This window comes from Enhydra lutris, unplaced genomic scaffold (genome assembly GCF_002288905.1).
Source record: "Enhydra lutris kenyoni isolate GAN:26980312 unplaced genomic scaffold, ASM228890v2 scaffoldscaffold55, whole genome shotgun sequence".
In the NCBI taxonomy this organism is placed as follows: Eukaryota; Metazoa; Chordata; class Mammalia; order Carnivora; family Mustelidae; genus Enhydra; species Enhydra lutris.
The window spans coordinates 15,783,946-15,807,318 of NW_019154139.1; the positions used below are offsets into that span (position 1 = coordinate 15,783,946).

The 23,373-nt window shown below is 45.4% G+C and overlaps 1 protein-coding gene across 1 annotated transcript in view; it reads right to left on the reverse strand.

Annotated features, from left to right (window-relative positions):
• Window positions 1-499: 499 nt before the first annotated feature.
• LOC111157663 (RNA polymerase III subunit B) overlaps window positions 500-23,373 on the reverse strand; it is a 105,763-nt gene continuing 82,889 nt past the window's right edge. The window contains exons 24-28 of the mRNA XM_022519279.1: window positions 13,947-14,050; window positions 13,176-13,342; window positions 8,362-8,475; window positions 6,589-6,762; window positions 500-1,208 (exon numbers count right to left, since the gene is read on the reverse strand). Coding sequence (XP_022374987.1) covers window positions 1,079-1,208; window positions 6,589-6,762; window positions 8,362-8,475; window positions 13,176-13,342; window positions 13,947-14,050 — 689 coding nt within the window. The 3' untranslated portion in view covers window positions 500-1,078. The remainder of the gene's footprint in view (window positions 1,209-6,588; window positions 6,763-8,361; window positions 8,476-13,175; window positions 13,343-13,946; window positions 14,051-23,373) is intronic.

Sequence of the window (23,373 nt, forward strand, 5' to 3'; positions counted from 1 at the left end):
TCAGGATAGGAGCCTGGTAAATAAAGGCTTTGAAAAAGTTCCTGGTACATTTACCTTGGTTACATCCAGTTTCTAAATCTTATTCCATACTGGAGTTTGCTTCTCGTTGGTGTCTGATACCTACTGATGTTCTGTGAAACATGTCAACACGACACGCTGGAACTGTAGCCTTAGACCATTACTCCAAGCTCTTCTGACTTATTTTACAGACAATCCTTAATACAAGTCGTTCTCCGCCTTCAGGGTAGAGCAATTAAGAACAAATTAGAGTTAAAAGTGAAGAAGTCATCAGATTAAAAAGAAAATGCATAGCTAACATCCTGGCAGGAATGGAAGGGACCAAAACAAACAAACAAAAAAATCACAAAGCACCATGGAATTATTTTCAGATGTTCAACAAGTATTACATCCTACAACAAGTATTTCATGGCTTGACTGTGGAGGTTTAAAAGAGAAGCAATCAAGTCCATAAGAAAAGAGGACATCTTGGTAAACCTGCTTAAAATGGTAGGAATTTATTCTATCTCAAGTACCAGATAGGAAAGCCATCCCTTTATCCGCTGTTCTCGGCTTCCCAGGGCTCTCTTCCTTCACGCCCTGCTCCCGTCAGCCACCTCCACAAGAGCCACAGGCCACACCAACCATTCAAAGAGACTCTTCATACCCTTCGGGCGTCCAAAGAGTCTTCGCGTTTTGTCAGCCGGGGAAGGCACCATGGGGGCATTTAACACCAAATGTCTTTTAAAGGAGGAAGATCTTTCTCATGAGTAGATTTCAAGATACCAGAACATAAGTAAAAGTTTGCTTCTCTTTTAAGTCACGTCCCTTTGTGAAGCACGTTCGGCCCAGAAGCAGGAGATTGCATCCTGGTCCGCGTGGGTGGCGCGTCTCCCACAGCCCGAGGCACGCGGCTCAAGGCCACGTCGTCCGTCTGCAGGGCCAGAAAGCGTCTCCATCTTTCTTTCTTGAGGGGGGCCATCGAGGGAATCAGTCACAGAAGCAGACGTGGTCCTCAATCCCGTTTTCCACCGTGTTGGACCTCTCAGTGGTTCTCTTTAAATGCCGACCTTTTCCATCTTTACTCATTGTATTTGGACAGTTTCAAGCGGGGGATGATGTTCATGGACTGCAGCTCCTGCAAGAGCAGCTTACAGGCGTACGGGATGCGGAGGGAGGACACATGGCAGGACGACTTGCAGTAATGGCACCTGAAACCCAAGTCGGCACGTGTCAGAGGGACGATTGCTCGGAAAACAAGGCCTCCGCGCGGCTCCTACCACCATCCTACCCGTTCCATTCCATCTGTCAGCGTTCAGTCTCGCTATCAAACATGGACATATGTGCCCCCCCCCGCCCCCACAAAAAGCAGCATCCAAGGGAGGCAAAGGAAAAAGCAAAACAACTATCGCTCCTGCAGGTTTAAAAGCACACAGTTTTAATCACTTACTCCCATTTTCTAGACCTCTTTAAAATGCAAAACACCTGCCCATTTACTTGTTCTGATTGAGGCCCAGAAAGCTGAGCCATCTCCAAGTTACTCAGATTTAGATTTTTTCAATGTCGAAAATTTGTAAAATCGATTCACTCTCCATGTATCTGAGAGAAATCTATCATACTATACTCTTCAAGGTAAGACGTTCAACAGTTACAATTTGGTCTGTCACTGAGACACCGGAAGTGTGATGGGAGACACAGGACTTTCACAGAGAACGTGGTGGCCAACCAAATGCTATTTATTTTTCCAGTGCTCTTCAAGCTTGGCGATTTCTACTAGTAGGAGAAGCTACTGTACTTAGGACATGTTCCCCCGGTGTGCATATATTGTCATTTAATCCCTACAACATCCCATGCTCCTAACCAATACGTCTGCTATTCCCATTAGGATCTTCTTTTCTCTTCTTTCAGGGAGAGCAAAACTAGGTCTTCATCAGTGTCTACAACTCACGAAGAGTCCCCGGGGAGGAAGTAGTAAACAATCCTCCCAGGTTTCAGACCCAAACAGGACCTCACTCTACACCTCAAGAGTCTGGGGCAGCTGAGACTTGGGTGGAAAACTAGTCAACAGTGGGGGTGAAGGAGTTCAAGAGGAACACCAACCGGGGCTTAGAAAGTTCCAAGCTGAGTGGGAACCGGAGGGGAAGGCCAGTGTGGAGGGCAGTAAGACAGCACGTGTAACAACGTAAATGTGCACGAATGTGTGACAAAAGTGACAAAGATGAGTGTAAGAGAATGTTCACACTGTTTAGAACAGCACAAAGCAGGAGACTGCTGAGACCCAGGAGGGAACTGGTCCTATGATGATAAGATGTTTATGCAGAAGAATGTTGTGCAGCCATTAAACATGATGATGTAGACCCATATTTATTGAAATAAGGTGTCTGGGACACACTGTGGAGTGAAAAAAGAAGTTTGCTTAACGGCCTGGCCCCAAGGAGGTGCTCAGATGGGTTCCCGTAAATATATGAAGCCCCCAAAGTCATGTGTAACTTTTTGTGTGTGTGTTTGAGTATGTATTTCCATTTTGCTGCTATTATCAGAATTTCAAAGAGTTCATTATTAAAGAAAGAAAAAACAACCTGGGGGGGTTATGTTAAATAACTACTGGGCAAACAGATGCCTCAAAAAGAGTCACTAAAATGTGAACAGTGGTCACCTCTGGGTGATGAGAATTAATGTGACAATTTATATTTTTCTTTTTTTTTTTTTTAATAACTTTGAATACTTTATAAAAGTGCAGGGATCATTTTTGAAATCAGCAAAATCAAGTCTTTGTTATCTTAGAAAAGAAAAGCATGAAGAGGGACGCCTGGGTGGCTCAGTTGGTTGGACGACTGCCTTCGGCTTGGGTCATGATCCCGGAGTCCCGGGATCGAGTCCCGCATCAGGCTCCCAGCTCCACGGGGAGTTTGCTTCTCTCTCTGACCTTCTCCTCGCTCATGTTCTCTCTCACTGTCTCTTTCTCAAATAAATAAATAAAATCTTAAAAAAAAAATTAAAAAAAAAAAGAAAAGAAAAGCATGAAGAATTTGAGCGTGGTGGTGAATGACACGATAGATGTGAATGTCCTGAGAAGGGAACGGGGAAAAGAGGAGCCAGCATAGCCCTTCATGCGCGGTGTGGTGGTTTCCATGACAGGTGGCCTGCAGGAGCCGAGGACACATGGGCGGTGCTCGATCCCATCAACAATCACAGTCCTAGCCACATGGTAAAGGACTTCTTCCTGGAAGACTGTACCTCAAGACCTCGCTAAAGCATTATCATTTAAGAACTATGTTTTTAATGTGCTTGGTTGCCCTAATTTATTCAGGAATCATGTTTGTGCTTTAATTAAATTGGAGAATGGTTTTACCGGAACCAACTTCTTGCTGATTCTATGTTATTCTGTGACTTTAATCCAAGCTTATTGAAGGTTTCACAATCCAGAAAGCCCACTGACCTTCTCTATTATTAAACATTTCTCGACCATTTAAAATGTTCCAACACATTATTATACATGCATACATATAAATATGTACGCATATATAACACACATATAAATGATGAGCTATTACATTATCTCACCCTGTGTCTGAACGATTTCAAAAGAAACTTGACCCAACAACAATAAAATAAACTGACTTTTTAGGGCAAAGGCAGCAAAAGGAGGCAGCTGTGGCTTTACATGAGAAATGACTGTCCAGTAAAATGTTCTCTATGAGCTAATTATCTTAATAGGGATCTTCTTTTCTCTGCAGTTTTCCTTCCGGACCTCTCTTTTGTGACTTATGCCCTTCATGTCTCCTGCACAACAACAGTCTTGCTGTAAACATCCCCATAGCAATGCCTTACTAATGTGCAAATCACTGACAAAAGGCCAGTTTCAAGGTTCTGAACTGCTCTAATTACTCAGCCTCCATTGTGCTGTTCATTAAAGAGCCACTTCCTCCCACACACGCCTGTGCTCCCTCCCACACGGCCTGGCGCACACGCCCAGGTAATGATGGCAAAGGACGGCATCATTACGCTCCTCTACCGAGAGCCGCACAAGGAGACTGCTAGACTACCAGGCTGGATTAGGATTTTTTTCTGTTGGCAACAAGGGTATGAGCAGGCCACTCAAAACCAGACACAGTACAGCCAGGTCGGTTTAATTACAGTAAAGATCCTTAAACCATGTAACCTGATTTAGCCCTCTTTCAAAGGATTTCAAACACAATACACACGGAACACACGAGCTTCAAAATCAGGCACTGCCATCACACGATCTCTAAATGAGACAGAAATGAAGTAGGAAAAAAGCTATGAATATAACAATCATATTGAGATCGATTACTGCTTTCATTGGTTTCCCTGAATATTCAGCAAAACAGAGGGGAAGATTTTCAAAGTCCGTGAGTGAATCCGGTCTACTGTTTTCTCTCTCTCTCTTTTGGGGGAGGCACAGGAGAAAATGTGGGGGGGGATGGAGAAGAAAAGGAAATCCATTTTAAGTTTCATCATCCCTATTTTTAATAAAATGACTCTTCTGTACCATCTTTTCAAAGTAAATGACTTAAAAATCCTTGTGCCAAATTTGAAGATGTAGGCACAGTGGCACTGGTCCCAGGCACCTTCCTCTAATACTTGCGTGGCTGCTGTGTGACACAGCCAGGACAATAAAGGGCAAATTCAATATGCATGTCAAAAGGCAGACAGACATCTCCAAATTGAAACCCCCAGCCCAGTCCCTGACATAAGAAAGCCAGGCTAATGCTTAGAATTACGTCACCCACCTCCGCAACCTTATGAAAGAAACGCACTGCGAATGACCACCTCTCATCTTTGTTTTTATTATTATCATTATTTTTTAAAGATTTTATTTATTTATTTGACAGAGAGAGAGAGAGAGAGATCACAAGTAGGCAGAGGCAGGCAGGGAGAGAAGGGGAAGCAGGCTCCCTGCTGAGCAGAGAGCCGGATGCGGGGCTCGATCCCAGGACCCTGAGATCATGACCTGAGCCGAAGGCAGAGACTCAACCTACTGAGCCACCCAGGCACCCCTCGTCTTTGTTTTTAAATGAAATGACTTCTTCACAGCCAAGTCTCATCACCTCTTCTACTCTAAAACCCATAAAGTCATGGGCTCAAAGGCTTTGTCATATACCAAGCAAGGTACACACTCTATTCTAAGATGCCCACTCCGTCTCTTGATCTGCTTTATTCAACCAAGGAACTGGAGGCTTAGGACGACAGGGAGCTGGGACTCGTTGGAAGGAGGCTTTGAGGGGAGACGCAGTGGGGAAAAGGTGGCTCAGGCAGCCCTCAAATTCTCGCAAGGGTGGCTCCTCTGCACCTAATTTGATCCTCCAGGGGATGGTGCCTCCCTAGGGGAAGGGGGCTGGGAGTGCAGGGGAAGGGTGACCAGGGAGTTGAGGCTGTTTCCTGTCCCTGCAGCCCCTGCTTCAGACCTTGTTAGACCTCATCTCTGGTAGAAAGTAAGTGGAGCCTGGCCAGCTACAGGCCCTCCTGCCTCCAGGTAAGTCAGGGCCCCAGAAATGACAAACCCTCAGCAGAGGAGCCCTTCCTTGGCGGTAGGGTGGAACGCTTACAAGGAGAGGTGCTCCTCCCCCACAAACCCAACCAACAAATATGGAGCTTTCCCTTTAAGGCTGGCCTTTGTATACTGAACTCCCCACAGAAATTGTAAGCTTTATGACTTACACAATTTACCTACTAGTAATCCTCCTACACAGGGTTAGTGTCGTCTAGCAATTATTTGTTTCTAAGTATCTACCAGGTCCCAGGCGGGAGAAGCAGGGGGAAAACAAGGCAAATGTAGTTAGAATGACCTAGAAGAGAAGAGCCCTGTGAGCAGCCATTCATCTGCCTTGTTCTCCACTGTATTCTGGAGCCTAGAACAGTGTCTGGCACTTAGCAGATTCTCAGAAATTGTTTGTTGAGTGAATGACTGGGACAGACCTTGTCTCCACTATGATGCAATTCTCAGTCAGAGAGTAAAGCAGCTTGCTGTGCAGACAGAGCACAGGTAAGGGGTCAGGATACCAGGTCCTGGTCCTAGATCTGCACCAACTTCCTATATGTCCTGCCGCAGCATACATGGCTCTTGGGATTTGAGGTTAAATAACAGCATTCAACCCAATGTTTTCAAAAAGGTTTCTAGTTACTAATGATGTACTGTATGTTAGCTAATTGGACATAATAAAAAAAAAATCAGACCTCACTTGAGATTAGGTCTGTCAAAAAAAATAAATAACTTTGTATTTCTTTGATTATTATTGAGGTTGAAAAAAAAAGTTTCTAGTTACAAAATGGTCTACTTCTCATACCTAACAATGAATCTGCTCGGAATTTTTCAAAGGTGAACAGTGAAATAAAAGGTGTTTGAGATAATATTAAACAAAGTCCGTGCTCCTTCGGTATTTAAACTCCAGTGGTGTAGAAATCAGAATATTGGGCAGATGAACTAAATGGGTATATAGAAAATCCCCAATTCCAGGAATGCGTGGATGGCGAAGGCTGGAGAGTACGTGGGTATGATCGAGGATCACCTCGTGAGCTGTGATTTAAGAGGCAAGGTGTGTGTGTGAGAGACATATGGTATCCACTTACCAGCCAGAATACCCCAGAAGTCCGCACTGCCCACAGACATCGACCTCAAAGGCATCACTTGAAATCATCAGTCTCTCCAGTAGAAGCATGCTGGCTCCGTAACCGATTAAGCAGTCACGTTCCATTTCTCCAAGACGCAAACCACCGTCACGAGATCGACCCTCCGTGGGCTGCCTTTGAAACAAATCCGACAAATGTGTTGTTATTAGATTAAACCAACAAAGGGGCAGCATCCCGTGCTGGCTATGAGTGCAGGGCTGGATTCAAATCACTCACTGGTCAGGGACCTGGAGCAGGCGCCCAGCCTACCCCTGGGCTGCATTTGCAAACTGTAAAATTTAAGGCTCCCAAAGAGCCTCCCTAGTTGTTGCTCCTGTTATTAAGTGGTAATAATAAGTGATTACTATTATCTGATGTAACAGTAAATCCTTCCCCTCAAACCTAACCCCAGTAGGGTCTCACTGCTGGGCTCACCGGTGCCTTGAGAATCTCGACTTCTCTTCCCTCTTCTGCAGTGTGGAGCACATGTATGTCTACCATTTCAACAGGCATGTGTGTCTGCTCAGTTTTAAGTGGTCACGGGACTGAGTCATCTACACCCCTCCCTTGGTTTTAAAAAGTAAACTCGGATGCTTGCCGCTTCGTGCTCACCCTTCCCCTGTACCGGAACATCCGAGCCGGGATCAGCGGAGCAGGGAGGGAACGGACTATTTCTGGAGCATCCCCCAGGGATCGGCAATGTACACGTTCTGTATTTGAACACTGGAGAGTCCCCAGAATGCTGTGAAGTGGGCATTATTGTTGCCACTTCATGTCTGAGAAAGCTGAAGCTGCAAGAAGCCAAGCGATCTGTCCAAGGCTCACGGCAAGCTACGAGGTGGGGGGAGCTCACATCCGTGTCTGTCTGGCTCCAAGGCCCATGTTCCCCAACCCTGGCGCAAAGACCCCACTGAGCTGGGTAATTCTCCGTGGTGGGGGCTGCCCAGTGCCCTGTAGGGTCTTCAGCAGCATTCCTGGCCTCCACCCATCAGACACCAGTAGCCCCCTCCCCACCCCCCCCAGCTGTGACTCCCAAGATGCCGTCGGACATTGTCAAATGTCCCCTGGACGACAAAACTGCTTGTGGTTGAGAACGACTACCCTGAGCTATGCTTCTCCAACTGAAAAATGTAGTAATAAGAACACGTGACACTTAGCATTTGTCATTCCCTTTCCGACAATTATACCCACGCATTCATCAACATGTAGACACTGGGCTTGGAGCTGAGAACACCCTGGTGATTGCGGCCCGCGTGGACCTCCCGGAGCTTACTCAGATGTGCGTGCAGGTACGGGTGCCTTCTGCTCCAGTAACAGAAGTTTTAGAAAATGACAGCTGTGCCTTGGGCTCCCAAATAATGTACGCATGTGTTTTCTGTGTACACCCGGGAGCACGCAGATGTACCCATGTGTATGTATGTGGGGGGGACGTAAGTGTGTCTACGTTCTTACATATGAACCTTTTTTGAATAAGCCCGCATTTGTAAACAGTGGTCAGGCGACCACTGGCAAGACCTGGGACGGGCCTCCTGTGCCTGCGGAATGATTTTTAATTGGTTGCTACTGTTTCATGCTAACCAGACATAAAGGATTTTTGTCGATGCCTAACACTTCAAATTTTGACATCTCAGGGAAACGGAAACTTTGCTGAGTCTGCTTATTGCTCTCAAGCTGGGGAATGCAAGGTAGACTCAAATGCATTCGAAATTCTTTCTATAAATGCTTTTCTCTTACCTAGTAAGAACAGCTCGTGGTCCCCGGGCCCGGGCGTGCATCTTATCCAGCACCATGTGCTTCAGTTTCTGATAATACACTGGGCCAAAATAGATGTAGGCTTCCAAGGGCTCGCTGAAAGAAAGGTCAGAGTTTTGGGCTAAGAAACCAGGTTTGGGCTAACGAGAGACAGCCTTCTCCAGGACCCCTCACTGGCAGGGCCATGTTTGTTTCAGAACAGGCTTATGAATGAGTGAGAGAGAAGGACTTTTGGTCACTGAATAGGAAGGCTACATCTGAAAACAGAAAAACACCACGGATACACTAGAAGACACCCTGTTTACTTAAGAAATAAAAAGTTAAATAGGTGGTGAGAACGTATGTGCACAACAGTCCTTCCGTCACGGCTCCTGCCCTAGTCAGGCCGCAGTGCTTTCTCACCTGGAGCCCTGCAGACTCTCTTCTGGCTGCTCTCCCTGCTTCTGCTCCTAGCCCTCAACAATCTGTCTTTCACAGGACAAACCAGAGCGATTCCTTCTAAAATGTAAATCATAGCAAGTTCTTCTTCTGCTCTAAATTCTCAAAGGTTTCCTACCACACTCAGAATCTGTGTCACCCAAATTTTGTATCACAGCCATAAGGTTTCACGTAGTCTGGTTCTTGCCCAGCTGCGACTCATGCCCTGTTCCCTTTCCCCACTGCTCATTCTACTCTAGTAACACCAGTCTCTTCATTGCTGCTCAAATGGAGCAAGCCTGTCTGCCTCAGGGCCTTTGCACTTCCTGTTTTTTAAAATATTCTTCCGCCAGGTATTCACACGGCTATCAAACATTTCACCTCCTCACAGACCTCCCTTTCCTTCATCACCTTATCTAGAGGAGTTCTCCTCTCATCCCCCCATCACCGAGGCCCCACACTGTCTCAACTCTCATCTTTGTCTTATTTTCTTCAGAGCACTTGACACCACTTGATATTGTAACAGTTATTATTTCCCTGATTATTGCCCATCTCCCCAGCGGAAGCAAACTCCTCAGGGTAAGCACTTTGTCTCCAGCACTAGCGACCCTGCCTGGCTCTGACTGGTGCTCCGTATAGGTCTGTTAAAACACAGCTGACTCAATGAACCAAAAACTATAGTAAGAATTGTAAAAGACAGTGACTATTTTACAGCTTTGACAGAAGAAACCTTTCTCCTTTAGTCTGGAGCATCAGCGGGCAGGGGATTCATGCCTCTAAAAAAATACCTGCCCCAGAAAATCCTCAAAAGTAAGGAGGAATCTGCCCTGTGCCATTTAGTCCATAAACCATCCAAGGAGGGACACACCATCCTGCCTCCTTTTTTTAAGAGGAAGGAATAGGCCCAGCGGGTCAGGGATGTTAATCAGAGCTGGTGAGCAGTGCAGGGAACCCAGGGCCCTCCCTGGCTCACACGCAGCGTGTTTGGGCCACGGCATGAAGCACGAGTGGAGGGAGCAAAGGCAGTGAGCAACACAGCAGAGGCGCACAGAAGCACTTGGTCCCTGCTTGCCTGCCTCATCTTCTGCCACGCTCGGTATCGCCCGCACAGGCGTTTGCGGCCTTCAAGCCACTGTGCTGGCTTATAGACAGCCAGATTCGTGGAAGACACAGAGCGGAGTGCAAGGCACAATGGACGGGGCGTTGGGAGACACGGGTCCTGTCCCAGCTCTGTCATGCAGTCATTACGTGACCTTTTTATCCCAGTTTTCCTAGTTGTACAACAAGAAGGTCAGACCAAGGTTCTTCCCAGCTCTGATCGTCGAGGATTCCAATCCTTCTCAGTATGGCTGCTCCTGGTACAATCTAGGGAACTCTGCCCCCTAATGCCATTCCATCGACCACTGAAGACAGCCACGTGCATTTTCTCTCCTAGTTATACTCAAGAATTTGGCAAGGGTTCGTGAGGCTGGTAGGTGGATGTGTTGGCAAGCCCTCTGGGAAACTTTCAGCTGACAAGCTAAACTCATGTTTCTCAAACTCTGCCACTGAGATAATTGGCAAAGGCATGAGAACACCAGCTGGGGCACAGAGGAAGGTGGTGGAGACAGAATGCAAAGCTATCTGTGGGAAGCAGAGCATGACCCGTTCAAATCTTTCAGTAAAATTATGTTCAGAAGGCCAGCCAAATTCATTCACTGGTTCTGCACATCTTCTGGTCAACTTCTGCATTATTTCTGGGTGCGGAGTGAAGACCGAGACCATCAGTTTCGCCACGACAACCATAATTTTTGAAGTGGACCTCAGCTACTTCAGTGAGTTGCTTTTGAAATAGACCATTTCTCTTTTCCTGTAATGTGAGTTTCTAGAACATCTCAGGTATGATACATCTGTAGAAATCTATGTTATCATAGTTTAGATAGTTCATTTTATTTATTTTAAAGATTTTATTTACTTATCTGAGAGAGAGATAGAGAAAGGCCCAAGTAGGCAGAATGGCAGGCAGAGGGAGAGGAAGGGAAGCAGGCTCCCTGCTAAGCAGAGAGCCCGATGCAGGGCTCGATCTCAGGACCCTGGGATCATGACCTGAGCCGAAGGCAGATGCTTAACCAACTGAGCCACTCAAGCATCCCAGCACCCAGTACTTTTTTTTTTTTTGCCTATTTTTTAAATTTTTAATTTTTTAAATTTCTTTTCAGTGTACCAGAATTCATTGTTTATGCACCACACCCAGTGCTCTGTGCAATACGTGCCCTCCTTAATACCCACCGCCAGGCTCACCCAACTTCCCACCCCTGCCCCTTCAAAACCCTCAGATTGTTTTTCAGAGCCCATAGTCTCTCATGGTTCATCCCCCCCCCCAATTTCTCTCAACTCCCTTTTCCTCTCCATCTCCCCATGTCTTCCATGTTATTTCTTATGCTCCACAAATAAGTGAAACCATATGATAATTGACTCTCTTTGCTTGACTTATTTCACTCAGCATAATCTCTTCCAGTCCCGTCCATGTTGCTACAAAAGTTGGGTATTCATCCTTTCTGATGGAGGCATAATACTCCATAGTGTATATGGACCACATCTTCCTTATCCATTCGTCCGCTGAAGGGCATCTTGGTTCTTTCCACAGTTTGGTGATTGTGGCCATTGCTGCTATGAACATTGGGGTACAGATGGCCCTTCTTTTCACTACATCTGTACCTTTGGGGTAAATACCCAGTAGTGCAATTGCAGGGTCATAGGGAAGCTATATTTTTAATTTCTTAAGGAATCTCCACACTGTTCTCCAAAGTGGTTGCACCAACTTGCATTCCCACCAACAGTGTAAGAGGGTTCCCCTTTCTCCACATCCTCTCCAACACACGTTGTTTCCTGTCTTGTTAATTTTGGCCATTCTAACTGGTGTAAGGTGGTATCTCAATGTGGTTTTGATTTGAATCTCCCTGATGGCTAGTGATGATGAACATCTTTTCACGGGTCTGATAGCCATTTGTATGTCTTCGTTGGAGAAGCCAGGACCCAGTATTTTTTAACAGATACCAATTCTGACCATTTTAATCCCATCACTATAGTCTGCAGCACCAAAATCAAGCCCTGGGTCCACGCCCAGTACTGCTTGAATACAAGTGAAGCCTCAGTAAAACAGTAGAAACACCATGTCCCAGAGTTTTATCTGGAACAAAATACAATGTGCGTCTTAACTTAAGCAACTGATTTGATCCTTTAAAACCACGTGTGAGTCAAGTTTCAAAAGCCTGTCATTTCCGAGAATTTCAGGGATCTCCGGTTCTCCCCGGAGAGGAGAGAGGAGCCAATACTCTGCCTGTGAGAACCTTCTTTCCTTCTGCAGCCTCACCTCAGGTGAACTGAGGTCTGCCCCTTGAAGGTGTCAAACCCAGCCTCCCCTCTGCATCCGTCTTCAAATGGTCTATTATTTTCACCCTTCCTATCTCCGCTGAAATACCCACCACCTCACAGAGGTGTCCTAACCCATTCTTTGCCTTCATTTCCGTGAGAGCTATTTGTACCAATCTGTTCTCATTCCTTCACTAAATAAATATTTATGGAGTGCCTGTGTGTGCAGATACTGGAAATAAAACAGTCAACAAGACAGACGGGCCCTGCTCTCATGGAGGAGACAGATATAGTATTAGACAGCATTATTACTCAGGGTATTTGAGAAGGATGAACACTACAGAGAAAAATAAGGTAGGAAATGGACAATATGAAGTTGTAGTTTCAAGTTAAGGAGTCACAGTAGGACCTGCTGAGAAGTTATTTTTTGTCTCATTTTTTAGTAAGTCTAGTAAAAATTTCACTGGTCAGGTGCACAGCTCAGGGACCCTGTCCATCTCGCTCACCATCACACACTTAGGGAACAAGTACTACATCTGTATCTTTGGGGTAAAGACACGTCAGGCCTCTCAGGCCATCAGAGCATGAATTGTCTGACATTCATCCTCTTAATACAGAGCAAGTTCAAGGGTGATGGGATTTTGCATTATATACAATCAAAGTTGCATAGAAACCCTACCTTGGTAAGTTACCTTGTTTCCTTCTTAAATAACAGCCTCACCAGTAAAACACCACTCCTTAATTTACCAATTCTGTGAATCTGGATTTCCTTTCCCTCCCAGTTTTATTGAGATAAAACTGACATATAACTGAGCAAATTTAAAGTGTGTGTGATGTGTTGATTTGATAGACTCACGGAGGCCAACATGATGGCCACTACAGCAGCAGCTAACACTTCCAAAGTTAGACTTTCTTCTGCCTGCTTTCTTACAAGAGAACAGCTCATCTTACAGTCCGCTTTAAGGACTCTTACCACTTATTCTAATAAAATCACAATTTTTCATTAAAATGTCTACCAACGTACTCACCCTGTGATACCAGATGTAACATAGTCCTTCCCCAAGTAGTTATAGCCATGGCGAACGAGGTCTTCACACACGTCCTTCACTTTGCTGCCTCCAAACGCAGTGCCGTAGTGGAACCTGCCGTCCAACACGCCGGCCTTGCCCGCCAGCAGCTCGATCAGCTTCCCCACCTGTGGGACGGAACAACTCAAGTGAGCACCTCCTCGTGGTCCAGGAAGTCTGTTTGGTTAGGTACAGCCTACTCCCCGCAAAGACCAAGATGACGACTATTAATAAGAGGGGCAGACTAATAGCAGCAAATATTTATCGCTCTCTTAGTGTGTGGCCCTTGGAAAAGCTTAACACGTGGGGTCCAAGTTTCTGTCCCCAAAGCCCCACGGGATGCGTGCTATGATCTCCCTCGCTGCACGCGGGGGAACTCAGGGACAGACAGGTTAAGCAGCTTTCCCAAGTCGTACAGCTGCTAAGCAGTGGAGCCAGAATGCCAGACCATGGGACTAGAGATACGTGGGGGTCAATTCAAGGGGTTCTTTTTGCCGAGGGGTACGTTCCTCCCTCAGAAGACTGCTCTGGAAGGGAACAGCGGACCGGCTCCACACTCCCTCCACACGGGAGAGTAACTTAGCACTGTCGGGGGCTGGGAACCTATTTATGGGGCAAGAGGGTCAAGGGACCTTTCTGAAAATAAATTCCAGGGTCCCAGGGCCAGCACCGCCTACAAACCCACTGCCCACTTTCTTCCTTACAAGCAGTACCTCTGAAAAACGTACTGACCGTCATTCGCGACGGGAAGCCGTGCGGGTTCATTATGATGTCTGGACAGATGCCAGAGTCACAAAATGGCATGTCTTCCTGAGGGACAATCAAGCCACAAACACCTGGGGGAAGAGAAGACCTCATGTCATGTACAGCATGCCGGCAGAAGAGACGACTACAGGACTCAGTTGGGATCTGCCCCCGGCTCTCTTGGTCTCCTTCTCCAGTCTCTACCGAGTAACAAAAGCAATTTCCAACGATCCTGCCACCAGAGCAACCATTTGAGAACGGCTGTCCCCGCAGAGAGGTATCGCGGCCTGTGACCAGCCTGTGGGCATGACGCACGACGGTGCTGTCTGACTGCTCCCCCAACCTCTCCTGCCACGGGGACCCAAGAGCAGCGCCTTCGCAGGGTCCTGGCCCAGCCACCAACCTTGAAGCTCCTAGGCCGAGGCAGTTTTGCTCCTCGCCTGCTCCTCTGGGATCTGCTACCTACTGTACCCAAGTCAGAGGGCTCCGACTCTCCCATCAATCCAGCACAGAACTACCTGAATGACAGGTGTGCTTCCGCTGTGGTTTGAAACGGCTGTGACAATAAGTCTTCGGGGGTGGCTGGTGTGCTAATACGGAGACCAGAGCACTGGCCGGCGGGCTGGCTTTTGCCCAGGGCTTCGCTGGCTGGGCCTAAATGGCCTCAAGGAATTCTAATTCCTATTGCTGACAAGACATTAGAAAAGTGATCTTTGATGGAAATTGTAAAGTTGAACAAGAAAATTAAATGTCAAATTGTTCTTGAAAGAAAAGACTAGAATTAGAAGCAGAATTCTAAGAATGGAAACCGAACAAAACAAAAACCTCCCAGCTCTATGAACACTGCTGTCTCTTAAATTAACTGTATTTCCTTACTCCCTTCATATTACTTCAACCTGTAGGGGATTTTGTCGCTTAAGTTGTTTTTAATGCCTCTGATTTCTTTTTCTTGGTAGGAGGGACAGGGGCATAATTTAGACTGTTAACCCCAATTTATATAATTTAAAATGAGAAAACTAATGTACAATGGCATTGGATGAAGAAATAAGATCCTTTTATATCTACTAAGATCAAATTCTTTTTCCCTTGTATATAAAGTTATTAACCATCTGTACCTATTGAAAAGAAACTGCTCTCCTAGAAAGTTTTCATTCCTCAGTTTGATTTCTACAAAATCAAGCTGTTTTAAAATAAAATAAAATCTTTGTGATGGTTTATAATCGCCAAGAGCTAAAGTCTAAAGAAAAAGAAAGTCATTTGCTTATTTCGGTACTGGTTATTGATATTCTGATTTCTAGTGGCTACCAATGATATGGTAATTAGATTTGTGGTATTGAATTCAAGAGCACGTAGGTGCTTTAATTGGCTTTTTGGTTGAGATTGTACTGTTTACCATAAAGAACGTATGCTTTCCTACATGAAGCACAGAAACAATCACTCAGTTCAGTTTATTTCAAATTCAACTACAACGTCTCAGAATTTAAATTAAGCCGAGTGTGTGACCCTTTCTTTCTTCCCTCCCCAAATCCATCTTGTCCACACTGAAATTATCTGACAAACACTCAGGCTACTGGGAAATCGTCCCTGAAAGAGATCAAATTGTAAATCTAGGTGCACCGACAACAACATTGTGTAACAGTGAACAAAATGTTAGAAACGGCAGTTCCTGCGGAGGCCGGTCCTGGGATGTGCTCTGGACAGAATGTCACTTTGGCTGGTGAGGACGTGGAGGGTTTGGCTAGATCCTTTAAAAACAAAACCAAAGGAAGACCTCGGCACCCTTCAGTGGCAGCTCACAGGGGGAAGCTGGCGTCCGCCCCCCAACTTGAGAAGGTGGGAGTGAGGAGGAGGAGGTACAGAAGCTGGGGGTGGGGTGGGGGGGGGAGCAGGGAATCCTATGGGGGGAGGGTAAGCAGAGAGGGGATTTGCATCTTGTATTTTCAGTTTCCGTTGACACATTTAATCAGGCCAATTTAACTTTGCTATTAAAATGAAAGCAATGCTCCTTCCCCTGAAATCTAAATTTCTAATAACTTTGCTTGAAATGTGATTAAAATGTAGTAGCGGTTTCCTTTTTGGGAAGTAATTCTACCAGCCTCTTTCTGACACGCCATTTAAAAATACAGACAAGTAACTTTGGGAATTTTTCATTCCTTTATAGGAACTGCTTTGGCCACATCCGAATCAAGGGCACCTGTAAGCCAAAAATTAAATCTTAGCTAACTTAAAATTACTTTAGGTTCTGAAAACCCTTTTATATGCCAAGATGGTTCCCATAGCAGACAGCCCTGTGTTGTTTGTTTTGTGTGAAAGTGAATGATAAAAGATCCATGAAATCGACACAGAAAGCCAGAACAGCAGAAAGAACTGAGGGCTCTCCATCACTGGGGCTTCTACCCTCTGCTGACTCGCGGAACAATGGGAGCTACACATCCAACTGCAGATCTAACACAGCTGTGCATTTCATTAGATGAAGAGCACTAGTGACACAAGTAAATAATTAACTTATTCTGGTCCGCTGGCTGTGCTTATGAGACCAGTCATAGCTGACAGATTTTAATACAAGTTAACACAAAGAAACCATAATGAGCTTAGAAGTTAAAACAAAATATTTAGACAGAATTTGATGATCTTGAATCTCAAATGAGACAGATGATTTTTAAAAAGTTCGTATTTTACGGAATTCATTAGTGGGGAGACGAGAGCTCTTGGTCTCCCAACCAGACTTTTCTTTTTTTTAAAAAGGTATTTCTTGGTTTCAGAATCATTCAGAGCCTTCATCAAAGCCAAGGAAGGTTTCTTTTCTTATTTTCACGTGATACGTTAAAACAGTTTTCTCTAAGGATGGAGGCATAAAATCTCTCCCAAGATTTAGAACTCTCAAAAGTTACAGTCACTTTCCCTTAATGCTGGTTTAAAAATGTAAATGATATGCAGCCCGCTCCAGTGTGTTAACACTCCCCTGGACCCTTGAAAAGAGGATGGACTACAAATAAACCATATCTAATGGAAGCTGTTATTGAAACAATTACCGATTCATACCTTAAATGCTTACACAGCATTTCAGATTTTAAAATAAAATTTCATCCCCTGGCTCATGCTGGTGTCCCCACCCCACTGTTTATAGCACAACCTCCTGGCAGCAGAACGCAAACACACCCGCTGAATGGGCTCCCAGACGCGTCAAGGACTCACAGGGGCCGACCCGGAATCAGACCACAGGCTACACTGCACACCTTCTAAGAAATGAAAATAGGTTAAGGAGGACAAACCAGAACACAGAATGAGCAGGATACTTCCACAGATACCCAATAGATAATATATTATTCCATTAACAGCAATATTTGTTTCAAATCGTAAAGGCAAAGAATTTAGGGAGTCTAGAGCCCCAAGTCCAACTGCCAAGCCACGTAGGAGAGGCACACGTGGGGATCCACGGTCACAGTTCTCTCTGTGTCAGGCTCTAGACACTGGAGGATCTTAACGCCAATTTGTTATTTTTATTTCCGTGCCCTCACAGAACATAACATAAATCATTTTAAGAATAGGTTTGCCCAGCGAAAGTTCGGTTAATCTAATGAATCATTCTTAGAAAGTATTTCTAATTATAAACAGCAAATGACTTGTTCACCAGTCATTTCTGGCTTTCTTTTTTTTTTAAACTAGTTTTGTGTAATGGACCTATCCTAATTCAAACAAACAAAAAAAAAAAAATTAAAAAAAGGGTAAAAAAAAAAAAGAAGGAAAAACGAACACATTCTCACACCCTGTCAAGACAGGAAGGGGAGCAGCAACTGGCAGAAGAAAACTGTAAAGAAATCTTTAATTCAAGAGCTGTTTTTGATGTGACTTCAGTGTGCTGAGCGCCGATGAGCGAAGGGTTTTCATCTATAACTGGTCACATCTGAGTAACACACTCTGTTTCACTTTTTAATTGTTGTCATTTTTAGGTAGCAGGTCTAACCTTCTCCGTATAACCACCGTTGGATTGGTGCAGCGCTCCCCAGGCTCATCCATGAGGTGCCTCTTTGTTTTCTGGGTGAGGACAGTCCTTTCCCTCCCTTACCAAGCACCTGCTGGCAGTGGGGCAGGGAGAGGCTCGGGACCCAACTCCACGTGAGAGGTGTCCTGTGCAGATTAAAACGACTGAGCATCGACAACGAAAACACCGATACCATTCAGCGTGCCACCTTCAAATGCTCTAAATGAGGCAGACAGATTGGAGTAGGTTCTCCTGACATGATACTAATTGGGGGCTAACTGATCTACTTTTTCCTTCTGCAGGTGCTTACCTCTGAGACAAGGCTATTTATTCTGTAAACTGAACAGTTTCTGCACTAGTGAAGGGTGAAAGGCTGCTGTGATTTCCCCTCTATCGGTCACAGTGGAAGAAAAGTGTGGGTGTTCAGTGAGTGACCACTTGGCCACGCCTGGTGTTAATGAGGTTCGTGGATTGAGGGGGTTCCATCTACAAAGGGCTCCCCCCCGCCCCGGATTCTCAGATCTAAGTAAGGCAGGATACCAAGTAATCGGGCGACCTTAATTTGACTCTCTGCCATTAAGTGACATTGTGCTGCTCTGGCTGCAGCAAAAGCACCACTTTCTGGTGAGCCTTAGTTGTTTGGTCTTTGTAATGGGAATAATTAGCACCTATCTCATGAGGCAATTGTGTTAGAAGAACAGATGAGCTAATGTCTGAGAGGTACTTTAAGGTCCTTAGAGAAAGGCAGCATCTAAATACAAGGAATTATTATTATATAAGAAACCTAATGACTCTCAGCAGGAAGCAAACCAGCAAAGCAGAGACCAGCCTAATGAACAGAAGGAGCGGCCGAAAAGCTCACTGGGGCCTGGCTGTTCGGACCATCTCACATCAGCAGGATGGGGTTCCCGACTAACTTTACTACCCACAGGGCCTGGGTTGTGGACTTCTAGGGCGAAAGAGGGACTAAATGATGAAAGCACGGTAAGCAACGGGGATGCTTTCCAGTTTGGCTGTTTGTATCAAGGAAGAAGTGTTTCGCTTTGAATGAACTCCTCTCGATAAGCCTTTCTACATTCAGAAATGTAAATCTCTCAATCAAAAACGTGAAGGCGAACACAGGTGGCTCCTCCTTTCTCCCCTCCCGCCTTTCCAGTTATTGAATTAACCTTCTTTTATTTTTCACACCAGCACCTTAAATAATCCCCAGGGGGAGGGGAGGAGACAAAAACTGTTGAATCATATGAGCTTTGTTTTGCCGTTGAATCACTTCCAGATCTATCACATCTCTTGCCATATCCCGGTTGACATAATTTTAATTCGGCTCTTCCTTACATGTTAACAGATAAATAATGCATAAGAAAACTTGATTAGCTTTCTTATTAAAACATCACTCTAAATGAGAGGAGGCGCTAGAAGACAATACAGTTTTTACACGGCTTTCCCATGAGCAGTTGAATGGTTTGATGTGATAAATTTGCATAGTCTGAAGCACACAAAGGGCTGATTAATTGAAACCCTTACAATGCTTCTGGAAGCAGCTATTGTAAAACAATAACCCATAGGAACTTTACAAAATACACACGGCTGAATGTGTCAAGAGCTTAATAAAATGTGTTGAGGCTACACTATTTGGAAACAGAATTGGAGATTTTTATTCTGGGCCATAAAACACTAAACACCCTAATTTCAAAGCTTTAGTTGGGTATTTACTGAAAGGTCAGACGGTTACTAACTAGCTACCGAAGACTAAAATTTGTTCTTAAAAAAGTAAATTAAAAAAAAAAAATCTTACAATTAAGGGGTCTATGTGGACAAAATAATCCTGATTTCTCACATTAAAGAGTACCCAGAATTTGTTTTTGGACCAAAATTCTGAAGGGTCACTTGGCATCCTACCCCTCGTCCCGGGGCTCCCACTGGTCGCTCCATCGGCCCCCTTCTCCCCTCCCACGTAGAATCTTTCATTCAAGCAGGATCAAGCAAAGTAGGGAGCCAACGACATGCAGACTTTGAAGCTGCAGCTAGCAGAGAGGATTGGAGGCACCTCAAGTGCCACATGTGTACAAGGTGCTATTAGTATGATGATATCTTCAATCAGAGCCTTTTCATTCTCTCAATTTTAGAAAACAGACTCCAGAAAAAGGAAGTACACGAACACCTGGAAAAAGCAAAGTTTTGCACCGAAACTGACTGAACGAACTTCCCTCTCAGCTTTTCTGGCACACAAGAATTGGCATTTTCTTACTTCCCACAGCCTCTTTATACCAAACGCGTCAGGATTCAGTAACGTGCTGGGAAGTCAGGATGGGTTTCCTTTTCGTCTAATAAACACTCAACCAAAATCTTAATACAGTAACTCAGCAACTTGTTTTGCTGAATAACTTTAATGCATTAATTCAGCAACTTGTTTTGCTTTGGAACAACTTCTATCAACGCGAAATAGAAGCAAGCCGCCTTCTGACAAACTGCCGTTGACATGAGAGGGTCAAAGAAGAATCTTACAAACCATTTTATCCGTAAATATGGGATCCTTAGGAACCACAGGTAGTCGGAGCCGGTCTACGAAAACACTGTATTTTGACAAGGCTATACTTCTATTTTAAAACAAGTCAGCTTCGCTCTGTTTAGACTGGCTGAGGATTTACGGGGAGACTCCGAGGAGCGTAGGCCTTTATCTCAGATTTGCAGTTATTAAAAAGCTTCTGTTTGCCAGGACAAACACTCTTGCTCAAATACAGTTTTTCCTCTCCTTAGGAGTACTATTTGGTATTGCTGCCCGATTCTGTGATCTACAGGACCTTTGTTGGAGGTGCTAATCCTTTTTCACATGAGAGACTGAGAAATGTTCTTTCAGGGAAGTGATATATTGCTTTTTTTCCCCCCACATCAAAGGGGTCCACTTTTTCCTCCCTCGTTGTGAAGGGCAGCAAAAGTAGGAGGAAATCTGGAAATATAATAATTTGGTTTGTCTGCACTCTGAAGGGAAACTTAACCTGGGAACTCCTTAGGCTGACAGATAGTTTCTGCTAAACATTCCTTTTTTAAAAAAGAGCAGGAAATCTGCTCACCCTTCTCATGAATGAAATAACCATCAGAAAAAGCAAGGCTCAAGATTAAAAATGTTTGCCTTTGATGAGTTCCCTTCATACAGAACTTATACCAAAGCTCGAGAGGCAAAAATACGTAATTTTGACTTTAATAAAAAATCTCATTTCAGACATGACTCCAATCACATATGGGAATGTCTTCTTCTCCCTGCAACTCTGTGTACAAACTGAAGAACAATATGAAGACAAAACATAAAGAACATTCTAGATCCACGTTCTGCTCTGTTTTCCCCCATGCAGCATCACTGTGCTCCTATTGCTAAAGTCCTTCAAAGGTACCTAGAGGTCTAGAACACTTGGAAAAGAGGACAAGACTTCAGGGTTTTAATACTCTCCCCAGCAGAGGTCAAAACACACTGAACAAAACTTTCCTTCCATTGTAAGCCAACACAACAAATGCACAACTTCGGTGTGTGGAAGTATTTTGCATTCTACCGAAGAGGGACTGCTCTAGAGATTCTTGATCAAAGGCCCAGCTCTTCTGGGGGGGAGCGGATTCAGCGGCATTTAGGGATGAGATACAGAACAGGCCTCAGGAAGACCCAAAGGAGGGCTGTGCTGCACTACAATTCTCTGAATTCCCTTATCTAAAAAGTGTGCAGGGAGGGACTCCTGCCTTCCACTGAGGCTGGAGTCGTCTCTGTGCTGTGACACCCTCCTCTTCACACAAGACTTCCTTCTTCCTCCGCACCTGGCTCTCCGCTCGCGCTCCTCCACTCCTGAGGTCACGGAAGGCGACGCTGCTTACGAGGCTGTGACGTTTTGAACAGCTCCTGCTCCAACACTTTGGTTTTTCAGTGGGTCTTCTCCGGTCAGTGACCTCACTGCCTACCTGTCGCCCGGCACGGACGCGGGCTCCCGACGACTTGGTGCTGGAGCTCCTGCTCCAGTCCGCCCCTCGCCCTGTCCTCTGCCATCGGCCCCCAGAGCTGGTACGACACCCGGCCCAGAACCACGGCCGAGTGGCCTCCGCTTCACGTTTGTCTCCCTCAGCTACTCATGACACCCCCCACCTTGGAGCTGATCAGGCTTGAGCAGGACAGTCACTTAAGTTCTGTGAACGTGGATTCTGAAGTCTCCTCTAATTGCTGGAGTGGAAATGCAATCTCCACACCCCACGTGCACCAGAGGGATCCTTGCTCACAACAGCTTCGTCAAAGTGAACCACCGACAAGGGATGACAATCAGGCAATCTGCAGCACGTGCTGCTTTCCAAACACCAGAGATCACACATGCGATGCTCTCAGCGCAGGAGGGAAAAAGAAACGGGCATGAAGATCCATTAAATCAAAATGATCCTTACATCTGCTCGTAGAACCCACATATGTGTCCACTTGTGGGTAATGCTATGAAGGACGAAATACTATTTCCAGACAATCCTGCCTTCCGGGAGTGAAAACGAAGTCCGGCTAACTCTGCTCTTCCTCTGGCATGTGTCTGGGCCCAAAGAGAACCAAATCACTGCAGGAATCGTGGTGTGACCGTTCACTCCCAGCATTAGGGAACATTGTCAGTTCATTTCATGACAACCTCGGAGAGCACGGCTGAGGCTGGGGACTACCTTCTCCAACCCCTTCACATCCCATTTGCCAACATCCAGCTATCCTGGGCCTGAAGCAGTTCCAGCTGCACTAAGGCGGCTGGGTCTTACGGTTCTTTGCAGATGCCAAGAACTGTGTCCACCGCACGTGAATGCTCCAAACCAGCTCACTGTCCTCACTGTCCCTCAGGGCCCCAACTATCCCAGCCAGCCAGAGGAATCAGGGGGAGGGGTCAAAGTTGAGGGCTCAACAATTTACTTCCTTTCAATATCTGCTCAATTTTTGACAGAATTTTAACCAAGGCCATGAAAGCCTGGCCAGAGGACTGATGAAAAAAGGGAACAGGGACTGTGTTTTACAATGAATTGATGTTAGAAGGGAAGGGGTTCCTGACAAAGAGCTTTATGTTACTAGTCTGTCTTAATATGGGGGTTTGGCAGGTAGTTCTGGAACGAAGTACGCACGGATTAGTACGGGCTCCAGACTCGTGGCAGAGAACAGCCTGTAAACCTGCTTATCTAAGAATGGGGATTTTGAGAAAATGACCGCCTTAAGGAGGAGATACAGGAAAGATGTAAGAAATAAGAGGTTTCAGTTTCAAGAAAAGGTTGTTTCTCTCAAGGCGGGGGGATTCCCAGGGAATATGCCAATCTGGGGGTAAAGTGAATCAGAAGAGACAAGAGTCACCTTTAACGAGATTTACCAGAGTAGGAAAGGTACCCAGACCAAAAACCTGGATTTGAATCCTGACTCTGCCAGCAAAGAGCTGCAGTAGGTAAGCT